Source organism: Bactrocera tryoni, unplaced genomic scaffold, assembly GCF_016617805.1.
Source record: "Bactrocera tryoni isolate S06 unplaced genomic scaffold, CSIRO_BtryS06_freeze2 scaffold_915, whole genome shotgun sequence".
NCBI lineage: Eukaryota > Metazoa > Arthropoda > Insecta > Diptera > Tephritidae > Bactrocera > Bactrocera tryoni.
In genome coordinates, this window is record NW_024396561.1 from 1 (window position 1) to 17,714 (window position 17,714).

General features: G+C 37.3%; 1 protein-coding gene across 1 annotated transcript; it reads right to left on the minus strand.

Moving 5' to 3' along the window:
- Positions 1-12,175: 12,175 nt before the first annotated feature.
- On the minus strand, positions 12,176-12,608 carry LOC120782049 (the record flags this gene model as incomplete). Its single annotated transcript, XM_040114201.1, has 2 exons — positions 12,531-12,608; positions 12,176-12,415 (listed from the first exon to the last, which is right to left on the minus strand). Coding segments are annotated over exons 1-2 (318 nt in total), but the record flags the coding sequence as incomplete, so codon positions are not given.
- Between the last annotated feature and the right edge of the window lie 5,106 nt (positions 12,609-17,714).

Here is a 17,714-nt window from a genome sequence, read left to right on the forward strand (position 1 = left end):
ACCGACCGTAGTGCCAAATATACCTTCTTTGCCCACCCTGGCGTTAAAGTCGCCAAGCACGATTTTGACATCGTGGCGGGGGCAGCTCTCATAAGCGCGCTCCAAGCGCTCATAGAAGGCATCTTTGGTCACATCGTCCTTCTCTTCCGTCGGGGCCGAATATCGGAGCAAAGGTGAACCGAAGCCGAAAAATTCACTTCCTATCATGTCATAAATCAAGGTTACTAACAGGTTTCTTCGATTATCAAGGTGTGATCCACTTCGAAGTACTTTCGACGGACCAAACAGTCCACAAGGAATACTATTTGAGTATTATACGTCGTTTGAGCGAAGCTATTCGTAAAAAGTAAGGCAGGCCATGTCAAGTTTTCAAACAAATTTTATCAATTATAGGCACAAAGATGCATAGTTATGACAAAAATATACTCTATAATTTTCATTGAGATACGAGAAGATTTTTATTTTAGGTATATTGGGGCTCAGGAAACTGTAAAAATGGATGAAATCGGGAGATAACTCCGTCCCTCCCCATATAACGTTTCTGTTAAAAACTACTAAAAGTGCAGCAAATCAGTAACTAAATACGACAAAACTTGAACAGTTTACACTCGAGAGAATATGAAAGAACCTTCGAGGAGCTGCGGTGACATTTGGACGATAGGCGTGTCATCGCTCTCTTTCGGGTATCTCTCGAGACCCGTCTGACCGATTTCAACCAAAGGTGCTATGTAATATTCCTCTAACATTTTTATCATACAGTGTGAAAATGAGCGAAATCGGCCTGAAGCTACGCGTACTTTCCACGTATCACAATTTCAAATTGCATTTGAAACTTTGGGTGGCTTTATACCGCATATGTGAGTTATCTTAAAAAGTTGAGAGAGCGTAAAATCACGTTAAAACTTGCTTACACTGCATATACTAATAAGCTTTATGTACCTGAAGGTAATTAGCTGGCTTTACTCCTTTCAAGTTGCAGGAGAATGAAATGTGCAGTTATACTCGAATTCTGCTCTATGCAAAGTTGAGGGCGGAACTGAATATTTGATTTCTCTAAAGAAAACAAGAAACAAAGTCGTGCTCCTTAAAGACAGCCGAGTAGTTTGAATCAAAACCTACGAAGTGCTTGTGCGTGCCTTTTGTTAAATGCTTCAGTTGTTGTCCCATTGGACATTGCATTTCACCGATTGTTGTGGTATGAGTGACGTGTGTACTTAAGAAATGCGTATAAATACTTTCTGAGCGGTCCAATTGGATATACGGAACTTATTATGTAGATGCAATAAATTTATATATTTATAAACTACAACATCAATTCAGAAATAACAATAATTTAAAATATTGAAATGTTCGATGATCGTTTGTTTCAAAATTTTAATGGAGTAAAAACTTAACTACCAAACTTTACACAAATTCTCGCAGGTTGTGAATATTTCAATTACATTTTCTTCGTCGTTCTGGCAGATTTGGGTATATATTTGGATAAGCATTGTAATCGCAGCATATCCAAAGCCAATTAAAGAACAGCTTATGGTTATGTCAGTTTAGATTAATTCCATATTAGGTCCATAACATAAAAATTAAGATGGTTATGAGGTATAAGTTTGAACACTCGGTCAGTCATAACAATATGACGCAAACAATATGTCTGTGTTTTTGCATTTCACCGATTGTTTTTTTCTAGCCACTGTAGGCATAAACATACGATGTACGGCAGAAACACAAAAGCGACGGTGGAGAATGTAAATGTTTTATGTTCTCTGGCTCAGCTTAAGTGCTGTGTACTCTGCAACTGCAACAAAAACGGCAACAATAACACTACCAGGTTGTTCAATAAGTCGTTCGATAAGAGAGGGCGTTGCAACTAGCCTAAAATTGTTTTCATAATAATTTTTTTTCATTGAGTTATAAAATTCATAAGAAATAAAAAAGTTTCCCAAAAATAATCAAACTTTAACTGTTATTATCATTTAAACGGTTGGGTTTACGAAAAAATCGTGGCGACCGTTTTTGTAGAGAGTCTTGTAACTTGAGTAAAAATTGAGATATCATGATGAAACTAGGTACACGTATTTCTTGGCTCCATAAGAAGGTTAAGTTCGAAGATGGGCAAAATCGGCCTTCTGCCACGCCCACAAAATGGCGGAAACCGAAAACATATAAACTGTCATAACTAAGCCATAACTAAAGATATTAAAGTGAAATTTGGCACAAAGGATCGCATTGGGGAGGGACATATTTGGACGTAAGTTTTTTGGAAAAGTAGGCGTGGCCCCGCCCCCTACTAAGTTTTTTGTACATATCTCAGAAACTACTACAGCTACGTCTACCAAACTCTACAGAGCCGTTTTTTCAGGCATTTCCATACACAGTTCAAAAATGGAAGAAATCGGATAATAACCACGCCCACCTCCCATACAAATGTTGTGTTGAAAATCACTAAAAGTGCGTTAACCGACTAACAAAAAACGTCAGAAACACTAAATTTTACGGAAGAAATCGCAGAAGGAAGTTGCACCCAGGCTTTTTTTAAAAATGGAAAATGGGCGTGGCCTCGCCCATTTATGGACCAAAAACTATATCTCAGGAACTACTAGACCGATTTCAATGACATTCGGTATATAATATTTTCTTAACACCCTGATGACATGTACAAAAGATGGGTGAAATCGGTTGACAACCACGCCTTCTTCCAATACAACGCTATTTTGAATTCCATCTGATGCCTTCTCTGTATAATACGAGTATATACATTTGGAACCAATGATGATAGCGAAATAAAACGTTGCACAAATACGGTATTTGAAAAATATGTAAATGACGTATAATGAAATCTCGATTATCACTTTATCATGCGAGAGTATAAAATGTTCGGTGACACCCGAACTTAGCTCTTCCTTACTTGTTCTATCTGATAATAAGAAAAAATATAAAACTGTATGTAGGACGACCTTCCCGTTACAATTAAAAACTCATGCTTGGAGAGAGGCTTTCTTAGAGGTGTCTAGGAACATATTTTTCCGAGTACTAAACGAACAAAAAAAATTTTTTTTTGAATCACCCTAATGTACATATACATTATTGTCATTATGTATGTTATATATACAGCTGTATACCCGCAAGATAACTGAACTCTTAAACAACCGCTTACATACTTATTCTACAGATTTCTACAAACCGCTAATAGTTGTCCTCATCCAAAGTTTTTTTTTACTGAGATCTCCTTACTTAATTAAAAAACCATAAGAACGGGATAAAATTTTGTGTTTGAAACCTCTGACTTAGCATTAATCATGTGTTTATTTGCTTTTACTCTCCATATACAAAAAAAAAATCATTTAGGTCAAAAGGTTAAAAAGCGCTCCACAGAATGAATTATTTGTAAATGCTATAGTTATTTCCATATTAAATTTCAGTTGCGAAAATATTTTCATGTTAGCACTCGAGTTTTATTCAATTTATTTAGTACAGATATATGTTCGAAAGTGTGCGAGTATTTGTCAACGGGTTATGTCCTCTAAATGTACTATACATACATATGTTTGCACATTTTTGACCGAATTCACGAGTAAGCCTCACCAGAGCATGTTAGTCCAATTAATAGCCGTCTGTTTGCTTATACAACTTTTTGTTTGTTTTTCTTCTTTTTGAATGTATTGAGAAATTTTCTGAAACCAATTTACGAAATTCAAATAAAATCGTATAAAAAGCAGAAACAACCCCTTTTTCTCACTGCCCTCGTGGCTGTTATAACATGCATAGTATAACATCTAACAGTACTATGCAGTAGAAATCGATGTCTATAGGTTTGTGGTGGAAATAGTAAGCCTGTAATCCCGACATGCAGTATTATCGCATTTTGCAGCAAAGTCAGAGTAAAAAACAAGATTACCACATAGCTAATGAGACATATGATTGGAGGATGGAGTCATGTGTAGAAGTTCACGCAAGTGAGGAAAGTTCTCTGATCGCCATTCACTTGGGAGTGGCTAGAAACGATTCTTTTACACATGGCTCAAGCAGCTCACTACTTCCGGTCTTTGACGTAGTATCCTCTGGGTAGCCTAAGAACATCCGTTCGAAGGCGAGCTAAAGTGAGAAGGCGAAACATCCCCTATATAGGGTTGTGCGCTGGCTTTGGGACCCGCCACGTAAAAACCAGGACCAATGAAAAAGAAAAAACAGCCTCATATGAGAGACCCCCCTTTTGATGACGATCATGGCAAACGAAATAAGGACTACGATATAAGGGCATGCACCTAGAATGTCCGGACCCTTAATTGGAAAGGAGCCGCTGCCCAGCTGGTTGATGTCCTCGCAAAAATAAAGGCTGACATCACCACCGTCCAAGAAATGCGATGGACGGGACAAGGACAGAGACGAGTAGGTCCTTGTGACATTTACTACAGTGGCCATATAAAGGAGCGCAAGTTTGGTGTTGGATTCGTGGTGGGAGTGAGACTCCGTCGCCGAGTACTATAATTCACTCCGGTAAATGAACGTCTAGTCACAATCCGAATCAAAGCGAGGTTCTTCAACATATCGCTGATTTGCGCCCACGCTCCGACTGAAGAGAAGGACGATGTGACCAAAGATGTCTTTTATGAGTGCTTGGAGCGCACTTATGAGAGCTGCCCCGCCACGATGTCAAAATCGTGCTTGGCGACTTTAACGCCAGGGTGGCTAAAGAATGTATCTTTGGCACTACGGTCGGTGCATTAAGCCTCCACGACGAAAATTCCCCAAATGGGTTGAGGCTGATCGACTTCGCCGGGGCCCGAAATATGGTTATCTGAAGTACTATATTCTAGCAAAAGAAGTTCCATCAAGCCACCTGGCTTTCTCCGGATCGACAGACTACCAACCAGATCGATCATGTTGTGATAGACGGAAGACACGTCTCCAGTGTTTTAGATGTGCGTGCGCTCCGAGGTCCTAACATCGACTCGGACCACTATCTTGTTGCAGCCAAGATTCACACCCGCCTCTGTGCAGCAAAAAACGCACGCCAACAAACACAAGGAAGGTTCGACGTCGAGAAGCTGCAATCACAACAGACTGTCGAACGATTTTCTACTCGGCTTGCACTCCTGCTCTCTGAGAGCACTCATCAACAACTCGATATAAGGGAACTGTGGGACGGCATTTCAAATTCCTTACGTACAGCTGCAACCGAAGCCATTGGTTTTCGGAAAGTGCAAAAGAACAGCTGGTACGACGAGGAGTGCCGTGTCGCAGCGGAGAGAAAACAGGCTGCCTACCTCGCAACGTTACGATCGACCACAACACGTGCGGGATGGGATAGATACCGAGAGTTGAAGAGGTAAGCGAGACGCATTTGTAGACAGAAGAAGAAAGAGGCCGAAATGCGTGAGTACGAAGAGCTTGATAAGCTGGCCGACAGGGGTAATGCTCGAAAATTCTACGAAAAAATGCGGCGGCTTACAGAAGGTTTCAAGACCGGAGCATACTCTTGTAGAACCCCCAAAGGTGATCTAGTGACCGACGCCTAGAGCATACTTAAATTATGGAGGGAACACTTTTTCAGCCTGCTGAATGGCAGTGAACGCACAACGCCAGGAGAGGACGAACCCGATTCCCCAATCGATGACGATGGAGCAGACGTTCCATTGCCCGACCATGAAGAAGTTCAAATAGCAATCACCCCCCTGAAGAATAACAAAGCGGCGGGGACCAATGGATTGCCGACCGAGCTATTCAAACACGTCGGCGAAGAACTGATAAGGAGCATTCATCAGCTTCTTTGTAAAATATGGTCGGACGAAAGCATGCCCAACGATCGGAATTTAAGTGTGCTATGCCCAATCCATAAAAAAGGAGACCCCACAATCTGCGCCAACTACCGTGGGATTAGCCTCCTCAACATCGCATATAAGGTTCTATCGAGCATATTGTGTGAAAGATTAAAGCCCACCGTCAACAAACTGATTGGACCTTTTCAGTGTGGCTTCAGACCTGGCAAATCAACAACCGACCAGATATTCACCATGCGCCAAATCTTGGAAAAGACCCGTGAAAGAAGAATCAACACACACCACTTCTTCGTCGATTTCAAAGCTGCTTTCGACAGCACGAAAAGGAGCTGCCTTTATGCCGCGATGTCTGAATTTGGTATCCCCGCAAAACTAATCCGGCTGTGTAAGCTGACGTTGAGTAACACCAAAAGCTCCGTCAAAATCGGGAAGGACCTCTCCGAGCCGTTCGATACCAAACGAGGTTTCAGACAAGGCGACTCCCTATCGTGCGACATCTTCAACCTGCTTCTGGAGAAAAAAGTTCGAGCTGAAGAACTAAATAGAGAAGGTACCATCTTCTATAAGAGTGTACAGCTGCTGGCGTATGCCGATGATATTGATATCATCGGCCTCAAGACCCGCGCCGTTAGTTCTGCTTTCTCCAGGCTGGACAAGAAAGCACAGAAAATGGGTCTGGCAGTGAACGAGGGCAAAACGAAATATCTCCTGTCATCAAACAAACAGTCGTCGCACTCCCGACTTGGCTCTCACGTCACTGTTGACAGTCATAACTTTGAAGTTGTACATAATTTCGTCTATCTTGGAACGAGCGTAAACACCACCAACAATGCCAACCTGGAAATCCAACGCAGGATAACTCTTGCCAACAGCTGCAACTTCGGACTGAGTAGGCAATTGAAAAGTAAAGTCCTCTCTCGACGAACAAAAGCTAAACTCTATAAGTCACTTATTATTCCCGTCCTGCTATATGGTGCAGAGGCTTGACATCAACTGATGAGTCGACGTTGAGAGTTTTGGAGAGAAAAGTTCTGCGAAAGATTAATGGTCCTTTGCGCGTTGGCCACGGCGAATATCGCATTCGAAGGAACGATGAGCTGTATGAGATATATGACGACATTGATATAGTTCAGCGAATTAAAAGACAGCGGCTACGCGTCCGAATGGACGGAAACACTCCAGCTCTGAAAGTATTCGACGCACTACCCGCCGGGGGAAGCAGAGGAAGAGGAAGACCTCCACTCCGTTGGAAGGACCAAGTGGAGAAGGACCTGGATACGCTTGGAATATCCAATTGGCGCCACGTAGCGAAAAGAAGAAACGACCGGCGCGCTGTTGTTAACTCGGCTATAATCGCGTAAGCGGTGTCTACGCCAATAAAGAAGAAGAAGAATACCAGCAGGATGTGTTAGGCAATACAGCAAATTACTGCTCCAGCACACAGTCCAAAAACCACTCAGCAGTGGCTTAAAAGCAATATTCTTGGTTTCATTGGTCCAGATGGTTGGCTGTCGAAAGTCCAGATCTACTTTAATATAGTTTGTGATTAGAATTGGAGAACATGGTCAATACCAATCGAAACTGTGCGTGCTGCTATTCTGTAATTACCGAATCGTTTGGGATCTTGTGTTAAAAGAAACGCTGATTTTGTACAGCGGTCATCTAAATACGCATTATTAAATAAATTTGCTTTTATCATGTAATGTTTTATAGTTTAATTTTTATAATGGACCGCACTTGTAACCGAACTTACGACAGGACTTAGTATACTTATATAGTATATATATTTATACCAGAAAACATTAGAATGTATTACTTTTTAAATGAAAAGACTTAAAAAATGAACAATACGCTAAACCTCACTCTCGATGTGAACAAACGATGAGAATGGTATCCATCAAGCTTTAGATGCTGAGGTATCTATCTTTTCCGATTTAACAATAGGTTCTTTAATTACAAATATTTCTGCTTGCTGATTTAAGAGTTTATTTCTATTATTAAATTTAATTAAATATAAATAGATAAACAGATATATTCACATGTTAATTAACCAAACATCAGATTGTCACAGAAAGCAACCCTACACAGGTATGTATTATCTATGTCCCTGAGCAGAAGCAACAATGACAACATCCTCAAGGAAAGTAAACAACGAGAAGTATTACTAACATAACTCGATACGTTTCCGTTGTTGACATATGTATGTCCCATCAAACATACAGACACAATAAAAACAAATTGATGGATCTGACAACAACAATAGAAACAACAAACATGCATTATATTGGGTGGGCGAAACGCAAATTTCAGTAACCTTCGATCCAGTCGGAGGCAGCTTGTAAGAGGCCACGCTAATCATAGCTACACGTGAAATAGCACACGTCTTAATGACATGACGAGCCGCGCACGACATTTCGCTACATACGCACCACGGTCATTAATTTTGGCCCGTGAGTGTAAGCAGATATTCGTACCATGAATCAGCACCTTTGTCTCAATAGATTCACTGTTAGCAGCACTGATATTGTTGTTCGTGATTTTGGAAAACGAGAGCACAGACGTACTAACAGGTGCCACAAGTTCGGTTCGACTTAATCTTTTGCTCGAACAATAGTATTGAAAATGATTAGAGAATGATCGCACTTGGACTACTACATATGTATATAGTTACAGTGCTTTGTAAATAAATAGAATTCGTGTAAACAAATTTTATGTGCCTGATTAAAACCCCTACAAGCAGTGAAAGTCTCTCTTTCAGGAATCACTTATCGTTGGCCATTAAAAGATGATTCCAAAACCTTCAAAAGTACATAATATGGTTTGAGCTCCGCCGCGTAAAATTCGGACTTGAAGTTCTATTGAAAGATAATGAAACAAGATGTAAGAAGTTGGCCGTTCTATCACAGACGTATTGTTGGTGTTAACATTTGTTGAAAAGAACTTGGTTAGTGGATAGTTATTTCATTCATTTAAAAAATTTTTAAATCAATTTTTCTATAAATGAGTTTTAAAAATATAATCTGGTAGTGCGCAAATGTAGATTTTAGGATCATGCGAGTTCGCTATATGTTTGATATCACTTGATCAGTAGTCAGCGCTAATAAAGTCAAGTATCATGATAATAACTGTGTTTCTGCCTAAAACTGTGTGTGTGTGTCACTAAAAAAAATCGCAACAATCATCAACAAGAATTCTGATTTCATAAACAGTAAAATTTAAGCTCTTAGCAGGACAGACACGGACATTTTTCTATGCCACGATTTGGAGTTTATCTTTTGAATGTTACAAGTTTCTGGCAGTAACATATCTTCGCAGTCGATATAATAGGCACTCTTTATATCTCCTTGTTAAGGTAGTTACTTTTTCTCAAACTATTTGCTTAAATGCTTTAAAACCATTAAAAACTCTATGTATTAATATTTTATTAAATTTAAAAGATCACAGCCGTCATAAGCTCACTACAGTCACATTTAAGATGCTGTCAAGACAAACGTATTAGAAAAAAAATTGTTGTGCATCCTCTTTACCACTGATATCATCTTCGCACAGTTTTCATGAGCAGACCACGGTATCTGCATGCCCACACAGTATAGTAGCTCCAACCACTTCAATTCTGGGCATAACAAAAATAAAACTAACCGCGTAAAATATAGGCAAAAAAAGACAAAGAGACTAATCATACACAAAAATTTGCATGCCTATGAATATGTATACCTTCCCATATTCACACAAATGAGTGCTATATTCAACCAAGCAGTGAGTTTAAATGCCGGCTCAATTCCCACTGCTACCCACCGCTGCTTTTACCATTTTACCTGCTTCAATGGCGTATACATAGCGTGCTGTGAAGCGTATAGATAGATCCGCTCTTTTATTGTATATATCTGGGAATGTATGTATGCATACCTGTTTACGCATACACTTGCATACACATTTGTTGAATTAGTTTGGCGGAATTCTCACGGGACCATACTAAATTTGATACGGTTGAGTGCATTGACGTTCAATAAAATAAAATGTCTTTACAACGGCGAAACCCATTTACATGACAATGCATAGTTTCAAATATTGTCACAAGCAAGGTGGCCGCACGGTGCACGCAAGACAAACATATTTTAATTATTTGATTTCTCTCTACAATGTCCAGTTTGTATTCTGTTTTGGTGATACATCGACTTTGTTGTAATTTATTTGAGATAAGGTCACATGGAAATCGGTGTTACATATTGAAGGGTTGGCCCTTGCTATCCAACTTAGGGACACAAAGGAATCAAGAATATCAAACACTAGAAATTAGTGAACCTTATTTTTCAATTTCATTACATTAAAATCTTTCTTTCTTTCCAATGTTGCAACATTCCACACATTATTGAGATATGATGTCTAGTTGAGAGTTTATAAAAACGTTGTTAATAGTAATTGAGTTTAGTAGTCTAACATGACCTTATCAGCTTAATCTAAACCAATCCTGCTTCAGCAATATACTTGAAGATCATTGATAACTCACAATAGCAATATGGTCGTGAAACAATATAAAGTGAGCGTATTGTTACAATGCAAAAAATCAAAGCTATGATAGTCATTTATATTCAAATTACTAGTGACAACAGATGTTGGACATGGCGTATGATGAACTTTTCGAACGTGCCTGTAACTATCTTTGCTTTTCCATTTATTTATAATGCTAAACACAAAGTGAGAGCTAAACAATGCGGGGTATAAACATAAATGTTGAATAACATCGAAATTGAAAATGAAGAAATCGCAGACAGCAAAACTGTGCCAAAGAAATTGAAAGCAAATGCCACGACAGCCACATGGTTGGAAATGCGAGCGGAAGGAGCAGATATGGTATTTGAAGAAGGCGCAATAAAATTAATGTGAGAAATGTACAACACGGACGAGATACTTATATATTTAAGCTCATAAATGTTAATTTGAGTACATTTGCAACTAAAGGAATTTTGTTACAAATTAAAGCGATTGTCGTTTGTGCTACTGGGCACATATTTATATATACAGTTTTCTGTATACCATAGTATTTTTATAAAACATATATGGTTTGAAAACAGTTGCCAGAAGTCACAGTGGCTAATCTTGACTCAAAATCGGTAGTAGCAAATATCCTCAAGAAGTTAAGTTAATCCTCTTGATATTCAAGGAACCAAAATATTCTCATAAGGTGTTTATGTATCAGTGATCCCTTTTTCTTAAAAATTCTGCTAGAGAATTTATTAATGTTAGTGCCACTGAATTGAAATTAATATTTTTTTTTATGTGGCTTGTAACGAATTTTGGTAATGTTTGTTCAAGATGAGTAACGCCTCCACTTAGCGTTTGTCAAATCAATTTCCCAAGAGGCGGCCTCTAAGAAATGTCATGTCATAAACAAGCAAACCCTCTGAGCTATATCTCTAACAACACCGTCACGGGTACAAGAATCATTAGAATTCGTGTTGATGCCATTTGGAAACAGGCCTACTAGCATGCGTTTCTATTCATACACTATACTTCCATTTTAGTCCTGACCATTCAAAGCACGCATCGCTCGCCAAATGCTTTCATGATCCTTCCAACCCGAAGAAATGCGAGTAAACAAAGCGGTAAAGAAAATGGGAAGCCAACAATGTAAAGAATAACAGAAAAATAAAAAAACAAGGAACTCAGAAAATAGGTGTTGTTGAAAAATTCAACATATGTGTTAGATAGCAACCGTGTCGTAAATCCTTTACAGTGAGATCAAAAACATAAGTTTTCGCTTGGGCACATCATTACATTCGGCAGGTATCACACAAGCTTGAAGCTACCAACGTTCTTATTGCATTGGATAATCATCCCTATCATGCATTTCGATTAGGTTCCCGCTCTACGCTCCGCCGGAGTCGAAATTAGGTATCATGCGTTGCAATTGGATTGGAAGAAGCAGAGAAAGAGCTATAACTCTTTCGAAATCAGCTGTTTGCCTTGAAATATGTGAAACTGGAACATAACAAAGCAAAAATACACAAATTACTGCTGTTCAAAGAAAACAAATAAAAGTAAAATTTTTATATTGTTATTATTTTTATTAAACGTAAGTATGGAATCTTTATCCGCGGCGATATTACTGGTTGAGGAGGAGAGCAGCGCATCTCAGAATGCTGGGGTGAGAATTGAAAGGAGAAGATTACGAGATATGTGCGGTCCCTTCCAGATAATTGACGGGCTGTAAGTAATAGACGGCAAGGACTTTGTCCTCGTTATCTCCGCTTAACATTCTAGTATCCGCTTTAAGTTTTTTTGCGGAAGGCAGTTATCAGCATGGAGTTGGCGCAGACGACAATGTTGGAATGGCACAGTCAACCGTGTCAAAGTGGCTGTCTCTCTCTGTTATGGCTGCTATCTCTGCTGGTTGACCGCACATCGTCTGAATGTGTCGAAATGTCCATTTCGGAGGTTCGAGCTGCGTCTTGTGTGCTATCGCCACAATCGTACGTATTCTTTATTCCACTTGTACTCCTTTCCAACCCCGTTAAGCGCACAATTTTCTCCTCAAGTGGACTTATACGTTGTAAACGACATTGCCCTCCCCCTGTGCTCATCATTTCCTTCTTATTGCTAGTTAGCTTGCGTTTGATATAGCCCTTCCAGTCAATCCAAACCTGTAACAAAACGTTAGATTTTACAAATTCGTTTTCAATTCAATTAATACCTTACCTTTCTCCATGCATTTTAATCTTTTGATGGTGGACCAAGTGCATTTAAATTTGATGCTACCTCTTTCCAAAAAGCCTGCACATCTTCTTTAGGACGCTGGTGGAAACCGTTGGCTATATCTAGCTTACTCTCCATCATATCTGCCAATTTTCCATATTGCTCTGGTGTTGTTGTTTTTGACTTGAAAGCATATAAAAAAACATCATTAGAGCGCAAAAACTGGAAATATCGTGTGTTTTACAACATTTAAATACAAGTTTTACTCAGATTTTTAGAAAATTTAAAAAAAAATCACGCAAATAATAAAATTTTCGTAGCAAAATAAAAACACAAAAAGTTCTCCGCCAACAAAATTGCAACTTAGCGGAACGGAGCCACGATCGAAATGCATGATAGACAGAATTGTAAATTTCGAAGTTGAACTGAACGGGAACGGAACGCATGATACCAAAGTTGCCAAACGGAGAAAATTTCAATACGAATCGAAATGCATGATAGGGATGAATATTCTTTTCCCCCATTTCGCATATTCTTTTCGGTTATAAACTGATTATTTTTGGATGACTTCGGATGGTCACAATAAAACAATGTCTCCTAAAATATATTCCGGAACATAAACCATTTTTTATATGGCTGTGTAATTCTGATATGTTTATCAAAACTACAAATCTTTATTCACAAATGAGACTAAGACGAAGCTCAAGTTGAGCTCAATGACGAAACAAATGATTCACACTAAAGTGATGCATGGTACCCAACATAGGTAGGAAACTATGCAAGTTTAACCCGCATTCGGAAAGAATGGTCAGAGAAAACAGATCTAGATTTCGAAGAGTGTTGTTAAAATAAACATGAGTATGATAACGATGTTCTCGTATCATTTTATAAAATTTCTTTTATGTATATTCCAATAAATCATCATTTATTGTTTCTTGGGTACTTTGTAGGGCTTCTTCGTTTTTTGACGACGAACTCTATAAAGGCATTGGCATTACGATTCGTAGAGCTTTTATACATTTATTATAGTCTACAAACTTACTTCAAATTTTCAACTGAAAGTTCGACTGAAATATCTATTGAAATGTCTGAAATGAATGTCGATAGCAAGGAAAGTTTGGACAAAACAAAATTCCGCCAGTTTCACAATATACATATCAATACAATATAAACACTCGGGCGCTTGATGTTATGTAGTACTATGATAATTTCCAAAACAAAAGTCGAAGATTGTCACTTGTTAAAATATTGCTAGTCTAAAACATTGATGATATAAAGAAGTAGAATACTACAAATAGAAAAGAAAGCTTGCATTTGAGAATATCTAGAGACCAAGATTGAGATCTTAAAACCAAAATGTATGCAATAATTAAATAATAAATTCAAATTCAAATTTCATTTATTGAGACTAAAAAGAAACAAAAATACAAATTATTTACAAAAGTAGAAAGTTATAACTTAAGACTATACATATTTTATCTTAAACAAACGTTTCCGAAAACAGATCTTAAACTAAAGGAAAAAAAAGAAAAAATTACAATAAATGCTTGCTCCCGACATTTTTAAATGTATTCTGAGGGCTAAAAAAAACTTAAAACTAATTAAAAAAGAAATCTGACAAGCTATAATAAATAAAGCAATAAAAAGCAAATAAATCTTATGCTTACACTAGCCCCTGTGCGAACCAGGTGTTGATTTTACATAAAAGTATGAGCAGAAGGCTTCTGGATGATTAACATCATTTATTATATTTTCTTTACTAATACCAAGTGGAGACAAATACCTGCTGTTGATCCAAGTATGACTCGACTGCGACAAGATACCATCAGAAATCAATGGATTGTTACAATTCCGAACATGGTCGAAAAACCTTAATATTGCTCTTATTGCATATTTATTAAAAGGGAGAACTTTAGAATTTGAGTAGATATATTTATTTGAGTATCTCTTTTTAAAGTGAATGAAGTTTTTGTTTAAGCAAAATCTTATAATTTTACGTTCAAATATTTCAATTTTTTTCATCAAAGAAGGCGAAAAATGAAACCAAATCGGCAAAGCGTACATTAAGACTGGACGGAGAGCCACTTTATAAATCAAAATTTTGGTTCTTGTGCTTAAACTTGTATTTTTCATTATCATTGATAAGGCATGAAAACGGTTATTACATTTTTTCACCATGTCGTTAGCATGAAACGGAATAAATTTTTCCGAGAGCAAATCATGAATTTTGGAATGAATTATTTTTTCAAGTAGCTTACCAATGTTCGATAGTAAGGAAATAGGTCTAAATTCTTTTGCCTCAACAGAATTACGATTTTTTTTAAAGGTATTATCTTGGCAACTTTCCATTTTAACGGAAAATATTCATTATTTAAGCAATTATTGAATATAATAAGTAGAAATTTGATAGCATTTTCTGGCAGTTTTTTAATTAAAGAATCCGAAATGCCATCTGATCCTGCAGATGGCTTTGAATTCAGTGAAATAATTGTGTCTTTTAAAATATATTTATTTATCAAAAGCTTATTAGTATTTGTTGGAGGATCAAGCGATGTAAGACGTGGAGAAAAATCAACAATATTACCACCAAGAATATGATCATGCGCATCCAGGGTTCTTTCCACACGACTGACTGAAGCACAATTAGGAGTTATCTCCGAATAAATACTTTCGTAATAAGATTTGAACACTAGAGCCTTTGCCTTATCCTCATAAATCTCTACAATATTAACCAACAACTTATCACAAAAAACATTTGGTTTCATCTTAGCCGCTCTATAAATTTTCTTAAAAGCATGAGGTCCTGGTGTAATAGTTTCAAGGAATTTATTGAACCTATCTGCTCGCGCCTTACTAACCCAATCCTGCAGAAGCACTTTAATATAACAAATTTGAGATGAAATTAATTTGTATTCCAGGGAAGTTCTATGTCCGGATGTATGATACATTTTTTTTTAATTTTTTTTGCCACATATGCTTAATAGCAATTAATTTCTTAATTTGATCATTATAAAAAGGAGAAAATTCTATATGCTTTGTAATGCAGGAATTTTTAATCTTGGCAATGCCTAAATGTTCAACGAACTTTTCCATGCAGTTATCTATTTCAATATTAGTAAGATTAATATCTGCTGGAGGAAGTCTTTTAGCCAAATCCTGATTGAAATCATTTGCAAAAGATGTCCAATCTGTTTTAACAATAAACTTTGCACAATTAAATAAAAGATCAATATTTGGAATTTCTATATGAAGAATAAGGGGAAGGTGGTCAGAAAAGGAGGAGCCTAGGAAAACTTTAAAGTTTTTAATATTGAAATCTATTATATGTGAAGACGAAAGAAAATGGTCCAGATACGATTGACCTCCAGGGTAAGAAGGTTTTCTACCGCAAAATCTAACTAAATTTTGATCCAAGCTTTGTAACCAATTAGATAAGCTTGTCCCGTTAGAATTCGTTTGCGAGTCAACCCAATCAACACATTTTGCATTAAAATCACCTCCTAGAATTGATGCAAAAAAAATTTAACTGAAATTTGCAAGGACATTCAAACCTTGTTGTAGATTATTAACTGACGTATTAGAGGGAATATAAACATTACCAATTAATAAATCTGTTTTCCTTGAATTGATAATAACCTGAACTTTAATAAATAAAGAAGAAAATTGAACATAAGGACTATAAATTCTACTATGTGTTATGTTATTCTTTATCGCAATTAGCAAACCTTGTGCATCATCTCCATATATAGAAAAATGTCTTAAAGAAACGGGAATATCTGGGTTAAGATGAGTTTCCTGAATAAGAGCAATATGAATTAAATAACAGCAAAATAGTTAATTGTAATGAACGAAATTCTCTTCTTGTCGTTTCTTCTATTTGTAATGTGGCGCCAATTGCAGACTTCAAGTGAAGCCAGGTCTTTCTCCTCCTTTTCTTTCCAAAGAAGTGAAGCAAATAAATTTTCCTAAAAGTTCGTCATGTACATTTTTTTTATAGCTCTTGTCATTTACGAGATACATATATACAAAAAATTCGAATTTCGTGGAAAATCAGGTATAGAGACCCGTACTACCCCGCCGGTATGAGTTTCAACTTTGTCGCAATGAGTATTTTTGTAGAGTGTTCAATTCTGAAGAATGTGTGTCTAAAGTCAGAGCGATGCCATAAAATGCCTCTGAGCTATAGAAATTTAAACATAAAAAATCACGAATGTCGTGTATTTTCAATGCAAAAATTTTACATGCCTTGGTCCCGTCCTCATTGTTAATATTAATGGCTGAAATTTTCAGGGATTTTTTTTGGGTATCTCCAAGGAAATTTTGAGATGGGATTGAAAAAGTTTAATAGTTCAAAAAAAAAACACCCTACTATACATATTAATATACTATAATGAAATTAAATCTCATCTATGTATATGTAAATTTGAGACCTTTAACTCATGATTGTCCTACAAGTATATGTTTACGAATTAATAGCATGTGCTTGTGTGCTGTGCATTAGGAAGAATTTAAATTTAACAAAAAAACAAAAAAGCATTCGTGTGCAATATTAACTTAAGCGTCAGCCTTTTTTCAATTTTCATCTCCCTTTTAGCTTTTTTGGCTTTAGTTTTTTGTGCACATTATAGACAGCGTGTTGCAACTGAAATTCGGCCGCTTTTGCAAGCAGCCTGGCGAGAAGTAAACAATTAGAATTTATTTCAATGCTTCTACCACCCTTTTTTACTATTTCCATATTTCTGCTTTGGATTTGATGTATTCGACGCTGATTATTTGCTGGTGTTGCGTTTTTCATACATACAGGGAAGTACGAGTTTCGTTATATGCATATCAGCTACTGCTTAGAATAATTTTCATTTGATGAACGCATAAATTCGTACCACAATTCATAAACTAAGGTAAGTATATGTAAGTTAATTCCACCAGTGATATGTAATATGGAGGATAGAGTCATATGTAGAAGTTCACGCAAGTGAGGAAAGTTCTCTGATCGCCATTTACTTGGGAGTGGCCAGAAACAATTCTTTTACTCATGGCTCAAGCAGCTCACGTCTTCCGGTCTTGGACCAAGTATCCTCTGGGTAGCCTAAGAACATCCGTTCGAAGGCGAGCTAAAGTGAGAAGGCGAAACATCCCCTACATAGGGTTGTGCGCTGGGTTTGAGACCCGCCACGTAAAAAACACTACCAATTAAAACTTACCAACAGCCTCGGAAGAGAAACGACGACCATGGCAAACGAAATAAGG